We start from the raw sequence: 20,994 nt of genomic DNA, 5'->3' as shown, positions 1-20,994 counted from the left end.
CTGTTATAATTCTACTTGTGTTTGTCAAACCACTGAATTTAGCCTTCCCAGAATAACTTACAACTTCTGTTTACATGCAATTGCAAAATTCAGCTTAGGCTTAAATAGGTAAAGGAGTTTCTCTTGTCCCTGGTCCTGAGTTGTTACTGTATGCTGTATTTTTGTCTCTTTTCTAGTCCACAGAGTTTTATGGATGGCTCACCTCTGCCCTCAGTCATGAAGACCTTTTTGTTGAGTAAGGTCTTAAGGTTTACAACACTTTGACAGGAGGTTTTTTGGAGAGGGATGTGGCATGAGATACAAAATAAGAAGGGAAGCATCCTTTTACAGGAGTGGCCTTTTGGTTCCGTGATAAGACGGTTGCTCTGCAAGTTAGAATGAGCCCTTAACACCCTTGTAGTCAGGCTGCAGAGCAGGCTATGCTTGAACATGGATGTAATGGGGGAGTGGGTTGTAATGGGGGGTGTAATAGTAGAGAGGAAATGAGGTTGTTTTCTAGCACTTCAGTTCCCAACTCAACTGTGAGAACCCTCTATTGAAGTGTTGTCCACTTGCTCATTGTCTGTTAACAGATCTGTAGGTAAAAGGGGTCATGCTTAGTGCCAGGCTGCCACCTTCAAAAGCAGGACTGCAGAGGGGGGTTGGCCCTCCTCAGCTTCTTGTTCCTGCAGCAGAGAATGACCTCCCATGAGTGTATACCTCATTTTAGCATGGGGCTATGCCTTCACCATGTGCTGTAGCACTTCACAAGCATGCTGTGGAGAAATGAGTCCCACCCAGGCCCTGAGATGAGCTAGCTCTCACTGGAGGCACAGCATTTGCCAACAGCACCTATGAGATGTTCCTCCGTGCTGGCATGTAGGAATGCACAGGGTAGGTCATGCATAGGGTGGTGCCTGAGGGTCATTCCTGTCTCTGAATGATGCCAAGAATTAGATCTGAGCCAGCACACAGTCCTGGACGTCTTAAGGCACAAACTTAGTGACAAGTGTGCCTGGGAACTAAGCCCCCTCTTTCCTCTGTGTGTATAGTGAGCCAGCTTAGGGTTGAAAGGGTTTTTCCTGACTGATAACAATCACCATGTACTGATGTATCCCCTTACATGTTGTAACCACTGCTAGTTGCTGCTTTCATTCCCCATTTTTATTCAAGAGCCATTCTCCAAAGTTATGCTGCACTCAGGCTAAATATTTCTGGTCCTACTTATATGTATTTGTAGTATTTGTGAAAAGGAGTAAAATAAACCTGGGGAGGGAGAGAAAAGGGGCAGACGCACAGCAAGAGAGGCTGTGTGCCGTGCCGGGAGCCGAGCGCCAGGTGGCGATGCTGGACTAGCTCTGCTGCTCCTGGATCCTTTTCAGAGCATCCCTCTCCCCCGCCAGCGCGGTCCGCAGGCTGACCCTGCCTGAAACAGAGCGGGAAGGCTGCGGTGAAGGGATGCCTTGTCGCCGGGACAGGTCTGTGCCGCGCCATGGTTGGTCTTGGTGGAGAACAGGTTGGGAGCGATGGTAGAATTGCAGATCTGCTTTGGATTTGGTGATGTGAAGGTGATGGCCAAGGAAGGTAAGGGAAAGGCAGGGCAGGGTGACTCCAGCGTGCTCAGCAGAAGAGGATGCAAAGCTCGTTGGGGCTATTGCACGTGGTGGCTACAGGAGGGAATGAACAGGCTGGGGTTGTCAAAGGGAAGCACAGGGTCCCTGTGATGTTGCCTTGGTCCCTCTTGCTAATGCCAGGGTAGGACCTGGGTTTGGCTCAGAGCATTGGCCTTTCCTAATCTGTGGCAGTGCTTGCGCTCAGCACATCTGGCAGGTCAGTGCCCCGTTTTGCAGGGGCAGTCTCTGTTTGCAGCTCTACCCCTTGCTACTGAAAGGACAAGGAGGCTGTGGCCAGAGAGGGCTTTCCAGGCCCACCAGAGAACCTCCTGTCCCTAGGAAAACAGGAGCTGGGCGCAAACTTGCCCTGTCCCAACAGCTAAGAACTGCTCAGGATGGTAGTGGAAAAAGCTGGGAAATCTCGCATGGCTGTTGTAAGGGTGCTCCTGAGCACATCCTGCAGCAGCAATGCTGTTAGGTTTGGGGGAAACGGACATCACTCTGGAGAATTCAAACCCCCTTCGGGTCCCTTTGGCACTGCCTGAGCTCTCTCCTCCCAGCGCCCCCCAAGGAAGAGGCCCTCATGCCACTGTTGCTCTTACTTCAGCCTCTCGCAGCTGCACTGCCCATCATGTTTTGCCACGCTTGTGGAAGTGGTAAACACTCAGTCACCATGCTGCTGCAGGATACCTAAATCAACTTTATTCACAATCACAGTTATCCAATTTTGCACAATGAGTTATTCTTCTCTTTAAACAGAACACAAAACATCTTAAAGTAAAGCAATGAAATGCAAATGACACAAGAACACGGAGGTACATGGGAACCTACACCAGTCAAACAAAAGAAAAGGTTAGAATTGTTGTTACTGCTTTTGCTGTTGTTATTTTTGTCTCCACAGAGAGAGCCTTGCTCTCTTCCTCCCTGCTCACAACCAGAGGCCAGCTGATGCCAGGAGCAGGACTTAACCCCAATTTTTTTAGCTCGGATGCTGGGGGAGTTTTCAGCTTCTGCTAACTCCTAGAGTTTGGTCCACAGTAAAACAAACACAGTTATATATTAAAACACTCTGGATTCAAAAGTTGAAAAGGGAATTCACACCACTGCACTGGTACTCATGGATGGAGTTCCTTCAAAAATAAAATGTACCCCTTGGCTTGCCCTGCGTGGAGGGGAATGGGTCCCACTGTTGTGGGGAAGGCTTGGGAGGATGCTTATTGCACGTTTCCCCACATCCACTATTTCATCAACTCCTTCCCACTCCTTCGCTTCCTTCTTCCTGAAAGCTTTGCACTGGAGTTTGTATAACAGCTGAACCAGGCTCCCTGTATCTGCAGGTCATGGCTCTGTCCTGGGGCAAGCTGGAGGCTGGCTGCATGCCTGCTGCTGGCATGGTTGCTGTGACTACCCCAGACTTGTGCCAAACAGGCTTCCTCCCACTCCTCGGTGAGGGCATCTGGGCACAGGACCCATAATGATCCAGGGCTTTCGACAGCAGCCTGGAGGGCAGGGCTGGGTTAGGGGGGTACATGAGAGGTATGCAAAGAAATAATGTAAATCCCTGTAACCAGAATATCAGTGTTCAAGTTAGTTCTGCCTGCCGGGATGGGCTGGGGGTAGCTGCAGACCCTTGTGGTAGGCTGCAGGGATGGTGATGCCTTTAGAGAAAGGCTCTACAATGCTCTCTCCAGCCAGCAGCCTCTTTTGTAGTTTCCTTAAGAGGACAAAGTAAGGATATGTTTTTCCAGGTGCTCTTGTGAGCAGCTTCTGCAAGTGCTCCTTTACCCACCTCCCGCCTGGGGCATCCTGCAGAGACTATCTATGCACATTAAATGCTTTTATCCCTATGCCACACTGTTGCCTAGTGTCCTATCAGTGGCCATATGCTGCAGCACGGGAAAAGGCTTTGCAGGAGGGGTGCAACTCCATGACCTTCTCCAGCCTGACCTTATGGGCAACACGGTCAAACACCACTGCTGCTCTGCCTTAACTCGGTCATACCTCAGGGCCCAGGCCACCGTCTCTACCTCCTGCGTGGCCCTGGAAGGCAGAGGAGATGATAGGCAGCTCCTGCTACACCAGGCTCATGGGCCAGCAGCCATGAGGTTGCCATGGCAGGCACCCACCTATGGGGACAGCATGGTTCCCAACAGGGGCAGGAGGGACAGGGATTTATCAAAATCAACCAAAACAAACCAAAGCCCTCAAGCTGGGTTGGGTTTTTTTTCTTTCCTTTCTTCCTAACACATAAGGACAGCCATGGCTGTGAAGGGCTGAGTACTACCCGGCTGGTTTTGTCTTGAAGCACAGTGATGAAGTTACCAGTAAATAAAACCCACAGACATGTGGGTTTATACATTCTTCCCCAGTGAGGTTGGGGTTTTTGTTTCTTTTTTTCTCTTTTATTTTCTCCCTCACAAGTGCTGTCTGGATGGTAGGGGAAGAAAGGTGAGGGAGACATCCCCCTCTGCTGCAGGCCCATGGGATCAGAGATGCTGCTGAGTCCCTTGTGCTGCATGGAGACCACGCACAGATCAGTGGTGGTGGGCTTTGAGAGCCGCTTGTCATGCAACAGGATGGCAACAAGAGGTGGCTGGATACCACTGTGAGGAAGCAAGGCCAGTGTCAATGTTGGCTGCCAAACCCACCATGAATGCTTCTGCTAGGGAGCAGCTGGGAGCAGCCCTGAGGAGCCGCTCATCTCCCTGCAGACTTGGGGCAGGTGTTGCTTCACAAATACTGGGTCCACTTCTGCACTGGCCACAGTCTTTCTGCTGTGAATGTGCTCACTGCACCTCCCTCGCTGGGTCAAAGCTTGCTTCACTCCATCCTTTCTAAGGAGTTTCCTATAGTCAGGCTGCTTGTACATGAATACAGGTTTGTTTTGTTTCTACTCTTCTGCTAAGCTGTCCTCTGTGTGTGCAGTGTCTCTGGAAGGAGAGGTGTAGCACTAAACCTTCTATCACTTGCTGTCCCTGCTTGACACTGGAGACTCCTGTCTGCTGTGCATGGTGTAGAAAAGGGGTGACTGCACCAGCCATTTTTTTGAGATAAAGATTAAAATCCACAAGGGAGAGTGGTCCATCGCAGCTTCCCTGACACACTGGAGTTCAGCCCCAGGGCTTGCTTGGAGGGTAGAAGAGCAGCATCTAAGCTTGTCTCATCTGTGTTCCATGGAAGAGGGGATCAGGGTGGTGGTGGGTGATGTTTTTTGAATCTCCTGCATGATGAATAGAGACCAATACCTGTGTTGTTTCACAGTCTTCTCCCCACCTGCCTAGTCCCCACCACAGCACCTGCTGCTGCTCTAAGTGCTGCGGTATGTTTTGATGATATCTTTGATGGCCCGTCTGCAGATGGGGCAGCAAGCGTTGGCCATCTTCTTGAGCTTCAGCCCACACGAGTAGCAGAGACACATGTGTCCACAGGAGTAAATGACTGTGTCTACCATGTTCTCGTAGCAGATGGTACATTCATCTCCCCAGGGCCCTGAGACAGACGGGGAGATGGGTGACTCAGGCAAGCTGACTGGAGAGTTGGGAGCTGTGCCTGAAACACAAAGAACAGGGTCACTCCTGCTTAAAAGCCTTCCTGACATCCCATGGTAACGTCTGCCCTGAAGCTGGTTACAGAGGGAGGAACCATGCTCTAGCAGAAGTGGATGCTCCAGGATCAGGGGTCCTTCCTGAGACCTACTGACCCATTCCTTGAGCCCTGGTTCACATGCCAAGGCTCAGGCAGCAGAAAGGCATCTGCTGGGATCTGCTGCCCGTGTACAGCAAACCAAGAGCCAGCTGTTCCCACACAGCAGGAACAAAGAGCAGTTCCATGTTTTCAAATCGCTGTCTAAACATTAACAAAGGAGGAAAAATCAGGAAGGGTGGATCAAGCCTTCTGCTTTGAAGAGTGAAAGGCTGGGTGGCACATGGTGGCAGCAGCTCCTAAGACAAGCAGCGCTTCATCTCTAGGGCCAATCCAGGGATGTGGGAGCATTAATGCCTGGCTGCAACTCACCCCGTGTAGATCCGTCAGGACAGGAGTGGGGTGGTACATGCATGGACAGCATCTAGCTCTGAGTGGGTCATTGCTTTGAGAGCTAGGAATGGCTGCAGTAATTCTGCTCACGGCACACCCGTAGCGAGGCTTCACCATGAGGCCAGATGAAGCAGCAAGATAATGAGAAAATTTATGTTTTTTTTTCTCCCAAGATCCGTTAAAAATCTGAATGTTTGCTGTTACCAGTTATTAGACTTGAGACTGGGAGGTACCTTCAATGAAAACCACTCTTGGTTTGGACAACAAGGATTTGGTAAGTTATAAATCCCACCATCACTGCCTTGGGATCATGCAAGTACCTGGGGCTTTTAAAGTGCTGCAGAACAGCCTGTCATTTTCTAGTGCATGTGCATTTATGTAAATCTCACCAAAACTGACTGGAATATTAGAAATATCAATACCGCCTTTTCCTGTGAGGGGTACTGATGGTGTGAGGAGCGGGAACATGGGGCCGTAGGCATACCCATAGCTCCGGTCTAAGCTAGCATGCAACATGTCACTGCCACACAGCTCTCCAGAAGGAGCTGTGCGTCACAGAGCCACGCATACAGCAGAAACTCTGCTACCTCCCTGGGGACCTTTCATGATGAAAAGGGTTGGAGAAATATTGCTGTCTAGGCATTTAAGCAGCTTCTACGTAAAGCAGACTGAAAACAGCCTTCGCAGAGGCTCTCCCTTCCTCCCCAAGGGAGCTGACCGGAGACTCGATTGATCACTGTGGTTTTAGAGTCCTTCTGAGAGACAAGTGTGAGCCTGTGAAGGGAGGCAGGGCAGAGCAGGCCAGGGGAGCCAGAGAAAAGGCGCTGGAGGATCCCATCGTACTTACCACTGATAGAGCTGCAGAGGGGGCCAGAGACACCGCTGCAGAGGACGGTGGGGGAATTGGGTGTCGATGTAGGCAAGCTTGGTGTGGACAGTCCCAGCCGCTCTGCTAATATGGTGGAACCTGCACCACAAGAAGAGAAACCTACGGTTACTGTTAAAACTTGGGGCTGACAAGGCACAGGGGTGCAGCTCTCGGTGCTTGTCAGGATTTGTGTCTCATCAGCATGGAATCTGAGGGGGAGATAAAGGAGAAGAAGAAACCTCATATGCCTTTTTAAATGCTAGCAGCTGGCCCTGAAGAGACATCAAGCTCCTGCAGCCCCTGAAACTTGCTGGAGCTCCTTTAGCCACCATAACCCTTTGTTTCTGCCCTTAAATATGTCTCAAGCCATGAAGTGTAGTTACTTTCCTTATGGTTTCATGCTCATATGCACCCTCTGCACTATATCCAGTGATAGGATTATGAGGACACAGCCTGCAGCAGGGTGGGCTGGACCACAGCACAAGAACACGCTGTCAAAGCACTTTTCACTAACCCAGTACAAAACTGCATCATTCCAGGCTCCAACAAATTCATGCCAAGTCAGTCAAGGCCTTCCCAAAGACAAACACAAGTGTTTTCCTCACTCAGAAAAAGAGCTCTGCTCAGTGCTCTGCCTCTTGTGTAGGTGGCTTCTGTCAGAGGTGGGGATAAGTCACCAAAATGCATTTAGCTCTGGGATGAACAAGGATACATCTCCCCCCATTCAGGAGCATTATCTCCACTCCCTGCATGTCTGGATGGGATGGCTCAAGAGTGCAGAGCCCCTTGAAGTCCCTGCTAGGTGTCCCCAGCTCTACGACCTCCTGCTTTTGCTGCCCACCATCACCTCTGTGTTTGTTTGTGCTATTTGCCAGAAAAGCCAGTTCTGCCCCACAGCCTGCTTGGCACCCTCCCTCCAGCTCAGCCTCTTTCTTCTGCTGTTATAAAAACAAGTATCTTTAAACCCCTTCCAGAAGGGGAAAAAAATAAATGCTTCAAGCCAGCTGTTGCAAAGGTTTTGTAGGGGAATTTCATTGTTAGCGATGTGGTCTAGTCTTCAGCAAGACAGTGGTGAGACAACAGCATGCATATGCATGAACCAAGGTATGGTTTCTTGGTGGTTAAGAACTGGTTTGCCTATAGTGTTAAAGTTTCGAGTTTCTCAGTTGAGAAGACAACCAGGGTAAATCCAAATCAGAACTAAAATGCTAATGCTTCTTCATGTCACCATATAAGGAGCTGAGAGGCACAGAGGATTTAGATCCGCAGTGTCCTTGAGGAGTCAGAAGCTACTCTCTAGAGAAAAAGCAGCAGCAGGAGGCCAGGAAATCCCCATGGTCCTTTAGTTCCTATTTGCAGGGATGTAGCTGCTACTGAGCCAAAGAAGACGGAACCTGGGAGGCAGGGACTCCGACAGCCAAATGTGAATTGTGAAAACAAAGCACAAGCACAGCAGGAACCAATGCCGGATTCTCCTGCCCTAAAAATTATCAGATTAAGACAGAGCAGTTAAGTGTAGCATGGCGGGGGAGGGAGAATGTTTAGGTCAAAAATCTGTTCTGAGGACTGCATATGGGAGAAAGAGCAATCAGCTTCAGCCTTCAGTCCTTCAGTTTTACCCCAAATCAAAGGAGGAGCACTGCTCCCAGGCACAATCTGCAGTTGATTTGGCCTATAAAGGGCTTTGGGGCTCTCACACTTGAGTTGCTGTAGAAAAGCACCTCCTTTATCACACAGATGGGAGCTGAAGCTGGAGTTTAGCTCAGTCAATATGCAAAAAGAATGATGCAGTCTCTAATGACAACCACTAGCTATGGCCCTTCCCTTCCAATCTGACAGATGACCGTAGCAGAAAACTTGCCCTGTGGGTAGCACACACTGTAAACAAGACCAGCAGGGGCATGGATTTCAGCTCGTTCCCTCCACACAGAGCAAATATGAACACTGAGAGGCTGAACAAGTTTTTCAAGCCTTCCCTCTCCTCCCTGCAGCCTGGAGCCATTTCTTCCATTCGGCTGACACGCAGCACATTGCATTTGTAACACCAACCTGGTCATTTCCTTCAGTGTAAAATAAAGACTATTAGGAGTATTTTCCTTCTTGGACTAACAGGAGAATTTGGAGGTGCCCCAATTGTCACAGAGTATGAATTGATCATGCTGGCAGCACTGAAAACATCCTTTCCACAATGCGAGGAGAGCTCACCAGTGCAGGAACCACAATCTTCTGGTTGTAGCTGGTCTGAATCCCAAAATGGCCTTACCAAAGACCCAAGGGCCAGCACACACCTTCCCAGTTCTTTCTCTTAACACAAGGCTCAGCTCTTGACTTTTCTCCAGCGTAAGTATAGAGCTTTGTTCAAAACAATGAGTTCCCTACCAGACAAGACTCACTTCTCCCTTGGTGACAGAATAATCAACATAAGACACGTTACTCACGCTGTTAATATATTGCTGGATGGTGTGCAGATACCATGACAAGGAGCATGGAATGAGATCATGTGCAGGGTGGAATGAGTGTGGCCAGCTTGGTTTAACTAAAACCAGATACATGTGCTCAAGGCCAAACATGCTCATTGTGTGCACAGAGCTCCTACCAAGAGCTAGCTTTCAAACCACAAGTTAAAAAAATTAAATAATTCTAAATAAATCAATTTAAACATTCTTCCTTTCTCTAAAGCCCCCAGATAAATTGCCTTTGCTGCTAACTTGTCTCATACTTGATCTCAAACATGCTGAACATACTGGAATCACCTTTAAATAGATTTTGAATCAATTCCATTTGCTGTTTTAACTTTGCAAAGTCCAGTTGTTAGCAAAATCTAGTGCAGATTGACTTTTTCTCTGCACTTCTGTCATTGCTCTGGGAGAGGTGCAAATAAATGAACCTATATGTCAACCACAAAAGGAAATAGAGTATTGTATTTTCAGCAGAAGGGAGCTTTATGATGGAACGTACAGACTACATCACGCCAGGAAAGGCTGCTAGTATGGTAAAGGTTTGTAATCCAAAATGGTCTTGCCAAACTGGAAATAGGATCAGAAATAAATGGGATGGTATTCAATACAATCAAATGCACAATGAAAGACTTAAGCAGAGATAATCAGCTACCCAAATACAAGAGAGAGAATTAGTCTATTCAATTAGAAATAACAGCTGTACTACAGAAAAAGGCCTGGAGATTGGTGGAGGTCACCAGATGATCATAAATCAACAACTCCATCCTGTTATGAAAAGGTTGCATGAACCCAGCATCATATAAGGCTGATTAAGGACTGGAGCAGGAGCCTGGAGGACTATGGTATCTCTGTCCCTGGAAATATTCAAAACTCAGCTGTACATTGTGTTGTGCTAACTTGGAAGTTAGCCCTGCTCTGAGCGGGAGGATGGATTAGGTAATTCCCAGGGGTCCCTTCTGACCTAAAATGTTGTATAATTCTATGATTTTTAGATGGCAACATTTTTCACAGGCTGATAAAAGGAGAGAAGAAACAGTCTCTTCTTCATGGAAGCTCTGGATAAGACAAGAATCATGGGTTCAGACTCCTAAGGTATTCAGATTAGATTTTATATAGATAGTGAAGCACTGTAAAGCAGTCAGACTTCCTAGAGAAACCATGGCACCTCCATCATCAGAGCTATTTAAGAGCAGGAAGGTGAGTTAGGTAGTCTCTTGGGATCCCATCCAGCATTTATAATTTTTATAGAACTAAGTTGGAAAAGACCTTTAAGATCATCAAGTTCAACCTTTACCCCAGGATAAAGATACTTTACTCTCATAAGCTCTTTTATGAGAGTAGTTATCTGCATCCGTAATTGCCCTTTTATAGAACATCCTAACTGTCACCAAAATACAGCAGCTGTGGCTGTCAAAGATGCTTTTGGCTCTCTGTGTCTATTGTGGCAAACAGGGTGGCTTCCCAGAACACTGCAATCCATTCCCAAGGGATATCTCCTGAGGCTGTCCCAACTTTTAAGCTTCTCTCTTAAGGAGAGCTGTCTGGGGAAAGCTGTATAGCTGAATGATTTACATTGGAAATAGGGCCAGATACAAATTCAATATTCTTTAAAAATACAGAAAATTTTCTATTAACTCTCACCCTTAATTAATTTATAAAAATCATAGAATCACAGAATGGTTTCAGTTGGAAAGGACCTTAAGATCCAACCCCCCTGCCATGGGCAGGGACACCTTAAAATATTATTTCTACATCTCTTTCTTCTAATAAAATGATTATGTTGGCCTCCTTATTACTGTGCAGGTTCCAGGGGAAGAACTGGAAAACAACCACTACAACAAAACCAGGTGGGAAAAGCATCACGCTGTCTGCATTTTCCTGCTGAATATGCTTATGGGCATTTGCTACGATGCAAGTAAATCCCCAGGGAATCTCTGTAGCCTAGAACAGAGAGTATCTTCCACAGATCTGTTCTGCAGCTATTCCCAACCCATTGCTAACAAGCAGTATATCAATACCCCCAGATTCAAACCACAGCTGAGATGGAGAAAAAAGTAGACTAATGCCAAAGAGCATGTTGCTTCCTTATTACTGTTGACTTTGGATCACTGGAGGTTGGGGAAACTGCCAATTTAAGGTGTTCATAACACATTTCTTAAGCTGGTATCTATTCCCAAGAGAGGCGATAGCAGGGCAGGACTGATCTTGGGACTCAAATAATGACAAAAGACTGAACTCCGCCAGATTATGAAAAACATCCATAAGGCAGTGAAAGGTACCCAGTAACTTCTTGGGATTTATTAGGGTATTCCTCACACTGTCCCAGCATGTGGAGGAGCGTTCATGTTCATAAGGAGATGAAATCAAGACTCAATCCATTTTACTGAATCTCATCTCCTTCTCTCATTCTTTTCCCCCTCATAATTAAATTCAATATTATATAGTCCCTTTGCACCTTATCAGATCTTGACCTGAAAGGCCTGGAAGCACAATGTTTCCAGCAGAGCACTGAAACTGTGCTCTGCAGGCTGAAAATGCCTGCTGCTTTGCAGTGGAAATGCGGTATTGCATAGTCTGGAGACTCTGCTTTCAAGACTTTGTTGGCTGCAAACAGGAAGAAATATCATTCTTTCTGCCCCCAGAACGTTTTCTGGCAATGCCAAACACCACCTCAGGTGTTTCACTTGCCTTCTGCTATTACCTGTCTAGGCTCTTAATAAGTATTTCACAAGCATCATGAAAATAATGCATAACCACTCCAGAGCTATACTTTTTTTCTCCTTTGAACTTATCCAACTAAAAGTTTGCTCTTCCTGGCTTACATGACACTGTCAGTAAATGACCATTACTGTCCAGATCACAGTTCACATAGTCTGATCTTCACCTGTTTAATGGCCATTCCTTACTGATAGCCATCATAAGGACTTCATCATAAGTCAGATCTTAACTAAACATTGTACCTAAAAGACAAAATATGGGAGCCTTCTGCCATAGTTTCTAAGGTTTATGCAACATACCGACTTGCCCTTATGCTGAGTATCATGTGAAGCACATTGACAGCCACTTCTCTTTTTCTAACACATTTGCTGCATAAATAGGCCAGTTAATACAGATATGGTAATTACCAATGGTAATCACAGATTTTTGATGTTGTTCCATGCAAGGTGCCATAGCTTCCAGCACACAGTGGAAAACATCAGTACAGCTGCTGGAATCTGGCTGCAGCCTTCAACTGGCATATCTATGGGTGCTCAAGAGAGCTGTGCTCATCTCATACATTTCAGTCCAATGAGCACTGGGCAGAGCCACATGTCATAATGACATTCATAGTTGTTTAGCTGCCTTTCAGAACTCAACTAGATTTCCTTTTGTTAAGAGCCAGATTTTTGAGCCTGTCAACTAAAATAATTCCCTTATCACAAAAACTGTTCAATATCCATTCTCACACTTAACACTATCAATATATCAGGCCCACTGCTTTTGTTATCTAAATAGGATCAAGGTCCATTCAAAAATCTGGCACAGTCATGGGTACCGAGCTCATGTGAACTAAGGCCTAAGAAAGTCTGCCCCATAGCATGTGAGCTCCTGCAGTGTGCGTGGGCTGTGATGTTGCTAAGACTGGACACTAGAGTAACTTAACACTGTGAGTCATATTTTTGCTCAATCTAATCTACCGCAGATATCTGGCTTGATAGTAACCACTAGTACGCGAACACCCTTGATAACTACCCACGTGCAAGACTGGTAGGACTGGGAACTTAATTTTGGTCCTTACTATGTTTTTACTGAAAAATCTTCTACATAAGTCTTTTTTTTTTTCTGCTTACTGATGTAGCTTGGGTAGAACTTCCCCACTTCATTTATTCCTCTATTCATCCACCCACTCTAGCAAAAGTTATGGACATACTTCTAACTTTTAGAGAATGCAGACTAGTAGAATTACACAGCTCTTCTGCATATTACAGAGCAAAAGCCCATACTGAAGATGCAGTAGGGAACCCGTAACAGTACACGAAATGTGTATGCTTTTGACCTTCCGTTCTAGTGGCAAGACACAGGGTACTGAGATCTCCTGGGTTCTTTCCCCTATCTTCTCTAAGAAAGACGAAGTTTCTGTCTTTGGGTGTTCCGCAAGCACATGTCAGACTAACAAACACCTCTCCCTTGACATGAAATCTGGTATTGTATCAGTGGTCGATCGACTGAAAGGTGGATCTTATGAAGACAAACTTTGCAAGACTTCAATCTTTCCACTTTTTGTATTTCAGTAACTGGTTTTCACTAATGCAAATACAACACCAGATGTAGAGGGAGCTGCAAATACCAAACAGCAAGATAGTCTCAATGCTAAAATGACAGCCCTCCCCACAGCATGCTTTCTACTCCGCAGAGCAGCCACTTCTGCACATTACCACACTTTTTTGCCTTCAGTGAAGGCTGCAGAAGAGCTATTCTGTCCCCCAGGGCCACTCATGTCTTGCCCAACAGGGATTTTTTAATCCATCATCCTAAAACAAAGGAACAAAGCACCTGTTACTGACTGGGCATATGTAGATCAACAATAATGTTAGGGAAGGATGTAAGCATATCCATCATTCCTGAATGCTTTACACAGCCATTTGTTATGTTCCCACGGTGATGGCAACAATACTCCATTGACCAGAAACCAGAGCTTCCTTCCCTTGGGCACAATAGTTTTTGGCCAACCATGCTCTCAGAGCCTGGCCTCTGTGCTGCAGCTCATCTCTGCCCCCCAGGTGACTGACATCAGTTGATGATCCATGGGGTTTTTTGCATCCGAGTATTTCCTGGAGGATTTTAAAACTGTTCTGAATAGAACAATATTACATTTTGTTCTTTACAAGCCCATGAAAACATAAAAGATTTTGCATTATGCTACAGAAATGTCCAGAAATATAGGTCAAAAAGCAGCCTGGCAGATATTGCATGCAAAACCATAAGGCCTGTATTTGCAGATGGGTGTCAGAAAACCCCTGCTCAGGGAAGTAAAAGTTAGATCCAAACCACATGGAGAACAACAGCTGAGACTGTAGTGTGAATCAGAAAAGGAGTGTACTTTATGGATCCACTGGTGCCTTGCTGTCTGCTGTGTCCAGAAGGGCAGCAAGGGACCAGCATACTGATTACCCTCTTGCAGTCATGCACGCTCCAGCAAAGCAGGTGAAAATGAAAGCTCCAAACACTACCGAGGTTTTTGATTCAGCAGTTCTCACAGCCCACGCCCAGTGCTCTGTCTGAAAGCAAAGAGCACACAGCAAACTCAGAGGTCATCTTTCCTGACCTGACAGTTAAAGTTCAGCGGTTACTCAGCACTTCATCCTGCAAACACCTGAGGGCATGCACACCATGCAATGAACGTCTAGCTGAACTGAAGTGAAAGAGCCTCTACTGGGGCTTCACCTCTCAACCTGAGAAATACTAGACCAACAGAGCACCCAGACAGATGCTTATACCAGTAAGAGGTAAAAAAAGAAAGAAGCAGCCTGAATTAAGTAGCCGAATCACATGAAAAATGAGAGTTGGAGCTTTCATCTTAAGACAAACAAAACAAAAAGCCCTCTAAAAGATCACGGGTATTAATTACCGTGACCAAATATGTTCCTGCTCATAAGCAGCACCTTTCCAGATCCCTCTCAAAAAGGCCAGAGCATTTGGCACACCACAGCAAAAGTAATTCTGTGAGCAAAAGGAAAATCACTGCCTAACCCAGCACCTCGTAGCTCTGTGCTTCAGCAGGAGGGACATGTATACATAGCATGGTAGATGTATACAGGAAACAAATAGTTTCACTTTCCCTTGCCAGCACTGCTCTGAATTTCTGTGGGACACTTTGCTGGATGAAAAAGCACCTGATAAAGAAGGAAAAGAAAGCGCTTAGTCTGCTATGTGACTTTCATGGTAGCCAGAATAACTAACTTATGCCAGTGGTAGTTCAATGAATAGGCAGATTTTATCTGTCCTGACAGACAAGCTGCAATTCAAACAGGCTGGTATATATCCTGTATATTCACTATAGGCAGGCAAAGGCATTATGAGATGAGGGAGATCTATATGTCACTTGCTATGAACATCGTACTGCAGGCAGGGATAGTTTATTATCCTAGTAATGACAATCATTTCTGCTCTTGTGGAGGAAAGCATGCAGAGGATGAGACATTTGCAAGCCCTGTGACTGTTGTTGAAGGATCTGCTTGCTTTACCCAGCCTTTACCCATCCAATACCTCAGTACACAGGCTAATGCTCACTGACTTACTTACCTGTGGCAAGCGTGGGTTAATTATGTGTCAGGTGTAAAGAGATCTTTAGTGAGATGGTTCAAAGGTGCCATTAGCAGGTATTAATGCTGACACTGATCCTAAAGGACAAGCATTTGATTGCATCCAACTCTGTAACTGTGGAGTTTTCCAAGGCACAAGTTATAAAGCAACTTGCCCTAACACAACAGCTTCTTTCTGGGCTAATTCTCCTTTGAAACAATGGATATAAAATGGATGTGAATGGAGAACCATGCGCAGCACTAGAATCAGACCCAGAAGTTACAAACACTGTAATGTTTTTGTGCAGTTCTTACAACTTAACATCAGTAGTGTGTACATCACTTGGAATGAAAGATAAAACCATGCATGATAGGAAGGTTTATAAAGAGGCATCAATTAATGCAAGTGGATTTCTTTCCAAGAGGCACCAAATATTAACTCTCTTCCTCCCCCCCTAGTCTCTAACACCATAAAATATCATATACCCTGCAGTGCATAGGAACTCCAGGCAGTTAAGTGCCGCACAACACAGGCCTGCTAGATCCCAATCAGCTTAATGAGGCCATTTCCCATAGAAGTGGGAAATGTTTCCAAAATAAAGTAAAATTAAATTAAATTAAATACTAATAATTTATATTAAAAAAAACCACACAGACAATAAAACTCTGGGGTACCTCTAATTGAATGCATGTTAAAGGAAGAGATTCATTACATGCATTTCTGTGTGTCAATGTTATATTTGCTTATCAGGCTTCTCATGTGCTGTGTTTAACTTGACACTTTCTACATCACTGGAATGAACCAAGCTGGAGAAGGACCAAGTTCCCAAATGGGTATGGCTGGAGTCCTGCGACGGCCAAGGGCAACCCCAGGCTAAGAAAACTGTTTACATAGGAATGTGCAAAAGCCAGGGAAGAGAAGAGGTAAGATGGGATCAGCTCCCAAAAAGCCCTATAGATTCTTAGGAGGATTGGGTCAGACAAGTGCCACAGCAGAGACCAGAGAAAACAGGAGAGGCTTCCTTGGAGATAATCTGGAGACAGTAGTTGCAGGAACAGTATCAGCAAGATAAGGAGAAGTCCTGGGACATAGAGAAATAATCCTGATTAAAAAGAAGAGGGCAGTCTTCAAGGCTAAGCTATGGCTTGTGAATCACTAACAATGCAGGAACAGCTGGTGACTCACCTGGGATGGAGCTAAAGTCAAGGGCAGGGGGATTGGAACTAGATGATTTTAAGGTCCTTTCCAACCCCAACAATTCAATGATTCTAGGATTCTATGAAAACCAAATGGCAATATGATGAACATCACAGAATGATGGAAAGTGGTTTCTCCTGGTAAACCACTGCTCTGAGTCACCCAAAACACTACTCTGTTCACCCATGAAATTGCAACTCTCTTCAGCTGGTTGCTCAAGATAAGGGTCCTATTGCAACACAGAGGGCTGCACACAGGCTTACACCAGCAAGAGTCCTGCCTGCAATGGGATCGACAGCAATTTGCCTGTACACACTGTCACTGAGGCCACTGCAGATCAAATTTCACTGTTGACTTAAAAAGCCCTTTGCCAGCACCTTTTGTCCCCCAGTACTCAGCTGAACTAACTCCTAATTTGGTCCTTTGCCAACTGTTGTCAGAAATCCCAAGGAACCAAGGATTTATAGTTGTTCTGTCTGCCAGTCCCTGGTCAGCTCTTTCTCCCCTCCCAACTCTCTCCCAGTTTTCAGCCCATTGACCAATTTCAAGGAAGTCTGAAGGAAGGATGGAAACCTCAGCAACAATTGATTACTAAATACTTTGCAACTAAGTAGTTGCATTTTGCATATGCCCATGGTAAAGGAGGCAGGATAGCTTAGCCCACACAGTCTGTATGTATTCGGTATGGAAGTGAATACAGACTTACCCACACGAATTGCTGGCTCTTAGGTTGGGTTATTTTTCAGGCCTAATGCTGCCTCTTGGCCAGAGAACTGCAATATTGTGCAGCTGTTCTGATGAGGCTGAAGTTATTGAAGTGTATGGATAGAAAAGAAACACATAAGCTGGCAGCTCAGCTTCATTGGTGTGACTGTTGATGGAACATGTTATTTCATTACTCAAAACAAACTTCAATATTACTGGAAAGGATGAAATCCACAAGGGAAACCATACCAAAAGAAAACCCCCAAACAAATTAAACTCAAAATAAAGGAGACAAAAGAAAATGAAAGAATATCCACAACCATTTGGATCCCCAAATACTAAATATATGAACTTATTGCTCTGATAGCTCCTCCAGACATGAGTCATACATTTTAAAGCCTTATGGGGTCAATCAATTTAACTTCATAAATTAATTACACCACCAAAACCAGACTGATGCATCCAGACTGGCTCATTTCAACCTTTCAGAACTGTTGATAAAACGACAAGTGAGCTGAAACGCTCACCAGCAAAAGCTGAAAGCAGTAAATCAAATTTAATAGGCTGGTTTTGTGAACTGTACAGGAATGATGCCTGAAAAACCCAACCCAAGCCTGAACTAATGGTGTCCTAATGGATATTCAAAGACTGATCACTTCTACATGCGTAATGATTTGGTTGTCTTCATGTGCATAACCTACAGAATTTCTGAATTTAGACTATTAGTTTACATAGAAACTATTTAGAAGGGCTTCCAATGCTGACAAAAAGATCTATTGCCTCCCTCAATAGCTGGCTCCTGTACTTAATTACCCTCACTTATGTTTAATTGAAATTTGTGTTCCTTCATTTTCCAGCAGCTTGGTATTTTCTGCTACATTAAAGTGCCCTCCTCTTTCATTTATTTTCCCTCCATGTGGTCAAGTTGCCTTTTAACCTTTTCTTAGTAACACAGTGACATCCTTCCATCTCCCACTACAGATGACTGTGGCCTCCCAGGTGCTACAGTGTTGGTCGGGTTTAATTTGCTTTCCCTTTGCTGGGGTGACATAAAGAAAAATAGTGTTTCCAACCTCATCTTTCTTTTCTGGGTTTTTTTATTTCTCCTGCAGCAAATATAGTCAGCATATGATGCCAGATCAATAAGATGGAAACAGAAATCAGAATTCTTTACTATCAAACCAATCCGATGCTGCCCTCCACTCTTTCACTGTTCTATACGACCATTTGCCTTCGTAGAGATGGGCTCCCCTGGTATTTAGTTAGGAAATAAATGTTGTGTCTATAACCAGTGCTGTGCAATAACTGCATTAAGCAAATGTCAGCTTTCACAGTAAAGCCAAAAGCCAGGAGAGACCTGAGCTTGATTCTGCTCTGGGTCAGGATCAAATAACTAATCTCAAGGCATGAAATTTAGTATCCAATGATCAATACCCTGAGTCAAAAATAAAGCTTCTCTAGGTGCAAGAGTTTCATTGCTGTTCTCCACTTTTTCCATCCTTCAAATGAGGAAAAACTGGAGAAGAAGCAAACCCAGCAATTTTAATTTCATTTTTATAGTCAGCTGTAGTGCTGATGTTGCCTTAACACTGCATAACATTGCTTTGATTAATCTAATAATGGTATGCCTCCAGAAATAGAATGACATCTGCTATTTAAGATAGGTTTGGTACAATTATGCCTCTTGCACTATTTGTGTCTCGCTTCTTTCAAGGATATGGAACTTTACTTTTTCTATTAAAACTAGAATAAGATGACTATAAACACATCTTCTCCTTGATATAAAGCTCAAACTACAAAAGACAGATCACACAAAATTATTCTTGTTTCCATTCGGAAGATGGAGCTTGTCATTAAAAAGATGAATACTTCATATTCTTCTTACGTTTTCTAATATTATTATGACAGATACTATGGCAAGTACCATAATCTGTTCAACTGCAGTGCAAACAGTGCACATCACCCCCCTAATAACATTGCCAAAGCAAGAGATGGAAGTTCATTATTTTCTCTGCCTTCTGTTGAGATACTGCTGATCCATATAATTACTGCAGTTGCAGAGATGTGCAGTGTTGGGACAATGTCAGTGTTCTTCTCTGGGCAGTTGCCCCATACTGATATGGTACTGATACTGGGACTGTGTTGCTCCCAGCGTCAGTATACTGGAAACATAAGTCTGAAAATCTCTGTTTGTATTTTTATACCTGCTGAAGAGTATAGGTAAGCTCCAACTTCATAGCTTTTAACTGGGAGAAAGCAGCTTGCTGCCCAAGCTGACGTGGATAAAGCTGTACACTCGGCAGGGTTCTACCCTTTCCTTAAGAGAGGCAAGGTCAGCAAGTCTGGTTGTTTTCACTTACATCTCTCTTAAGAACAATAGCCCATTTTTAGCTTCTCTTCCTGTGACCAAGACCAGAAAAGTCTGTTAGGTGGTCACAAATACAGGTAGCGAGGAGTTTTCCAACTCAGCAGATTTCATTTCATGCAGATTTATTTAAAACATGTACTGGAAGTATAGTGGCTTGGGCTGCGCTTGTGAACAGGTAGGGAGGACACACACAGGGTATGCACAACATGAGGTTTGCCCAGGATACAGAGTGCCTGTGTTCAGGTCCATGCTCTGTTGAGTTCTGTATAAGGACATGATTCTGTTTCTCTAGTGAGACAAATCCTTGATGCTCTCTTTCAAGACCCATTGCAAGCAAGCTATGCACTCTCAGAACTGCCAGAATTAGTGATCTCATGTGAAAGGAAGCACTGGTTAATGAGTTAGTTTTACCAGCAGTTCAATGACCTGGGGATGTTTTCTTTCTAACATATACAAGAGCATTTAATCTCCTACTTTACCGGGACATGTTTGACTTCACCTACCATTAGCACAATGACATGTTGGTGGAGAGCAGAGCTAGCCATGGATTATGGTAAAGTACCCACAAAAAATGCAATCAGGCTGAATTATCACGGACTGAGATTGGCGGCCTGGAAATAAATTGCAGTATTACATTTGTCATCTGTGAGCCTTTAACAGCCACAAAACACTCACAGCATAGGCCTATGGTCAACTTTAAGCAAATTATATAGGACACTTCATGCTGTTATCAAGGTGAACTGGACCCTCCAGATAGATGTGTATGTTTGCCACAACTTCTCTTCAAAGACTGTCTATAAATCATAAAAAAAAGAAGGTGTTGATTGGCTTTTTGTTTTGTTCTGGGTTTTGATCTTTTTCTCCCTGTTGTGTAAAAGGGGCATTTTAATAGTGATGTTTTTAAGTAATAAGGAATGTAAGCATATTTAAAGTTCCATGAATGTAAAAGTATAAACAAGAAAGGAACATTTTAAAATCATCTCCAGTTAGAGGAGTACCAGGAATTACAGCATCTTCTCAGAATCTACCATTTACTTTCTGACACTGACACCAGCAGAACCATGATATGCTCCAAATTCATGTCCAAACATATCCTACACTTCTGTACAATATATACACACACCAAAGAAAAAAGTGAATTTGATCCTAAGCAAATGCTATCTCAATGCTTTTACCTTGCGCACCTTCAAATCATGACTTTCAGCATTTAAAGCACTTCAGTTAACAGAGCTTAAAACTAGAGCTAAAATATCAAGAGAAAGAGGCCAGCTTTTCAGAGTTCCATCAATCTCTATGAGCTACACTGCCTTAAACAGGGCTGGAGGATGAGGAAACCCCTGTCTTGTTGAGCTGGCCAGTGCTATGCTCTGTGCACTGCTGCTATTATGAGGCAAAGGGCTTCTTCTCTGCTTTGCTGGCCTGCCTCTCACATACAAGTCTGAGGACATCAAGGGACTGCTCTTTCTGAGAATCAGTCATGCCAGAGAG

General features: G+C 44.7%; 2 protein-coding genes across 5 annotated transcripts in view; one reads left to right on the top strand and one right to left on the bottom strand.

Annotated features, from left to right (window-relative positions):
* Positions 1-20,994, top strand: part of ATP5MK (ATP synthase membrane subunit k) — a 272,077-nt gene that overhangs the window by 43,110 nt on the left and 207,973 nt on the right. The gene's annotated exons all lie outside the window — the stretch shown is intronic.
* Positions 3,943-20,994, bottom strand: part of NEURL1 (neuralized E3 ubiquitin protein ligase 1) — a 157,642-nt gene continuing 140,590 nt past the window's right edge. For all 4 annotated transcript variants that reach the window (XM_062601960.1, XM_062601962.1, XM_062601959.1 and 1 more), the window contains exons 5-6: positions 6,475-6,594; positions 3,943-5,141 (exon numbers count right to left, since the gene is read on the bottom strand). In XM_062601960.1, coding sequence (XP_062457944.1) covers positions 4,900-5,141; positions 6,475-6,594 — 362 coding nt within the window. In that variant the 3' untranslated portion in view covers positions 3,943-4,899. The remainder of the gene's footprint in view (positions 5,142-6,474; positions 6,595-20,994) is intronic.

Source organism: Pezoporus occidentalis, unplaced genomic scaffold, assembly GCF_034315485.1.
Source record: "Pezoporus occidentalis ecotype Australia unplaced genomic scaffold, CSIRO_AGI_Poc_V1 ctg73, whole genome shotgun sequence".
Taxonomy (NCBI): domain Eukaryota; kingdom Metazoa; phylum Chordata; class Aves; order Psittaciformes; family Psittacidae; genus Pezoporus; species Pezoporus occidentalis.
The sequence above is the reverse complement of the archived record's forward strand: the minus strand, read 5'-3'. Positions and strand labels throughout refer to the sequence as shown.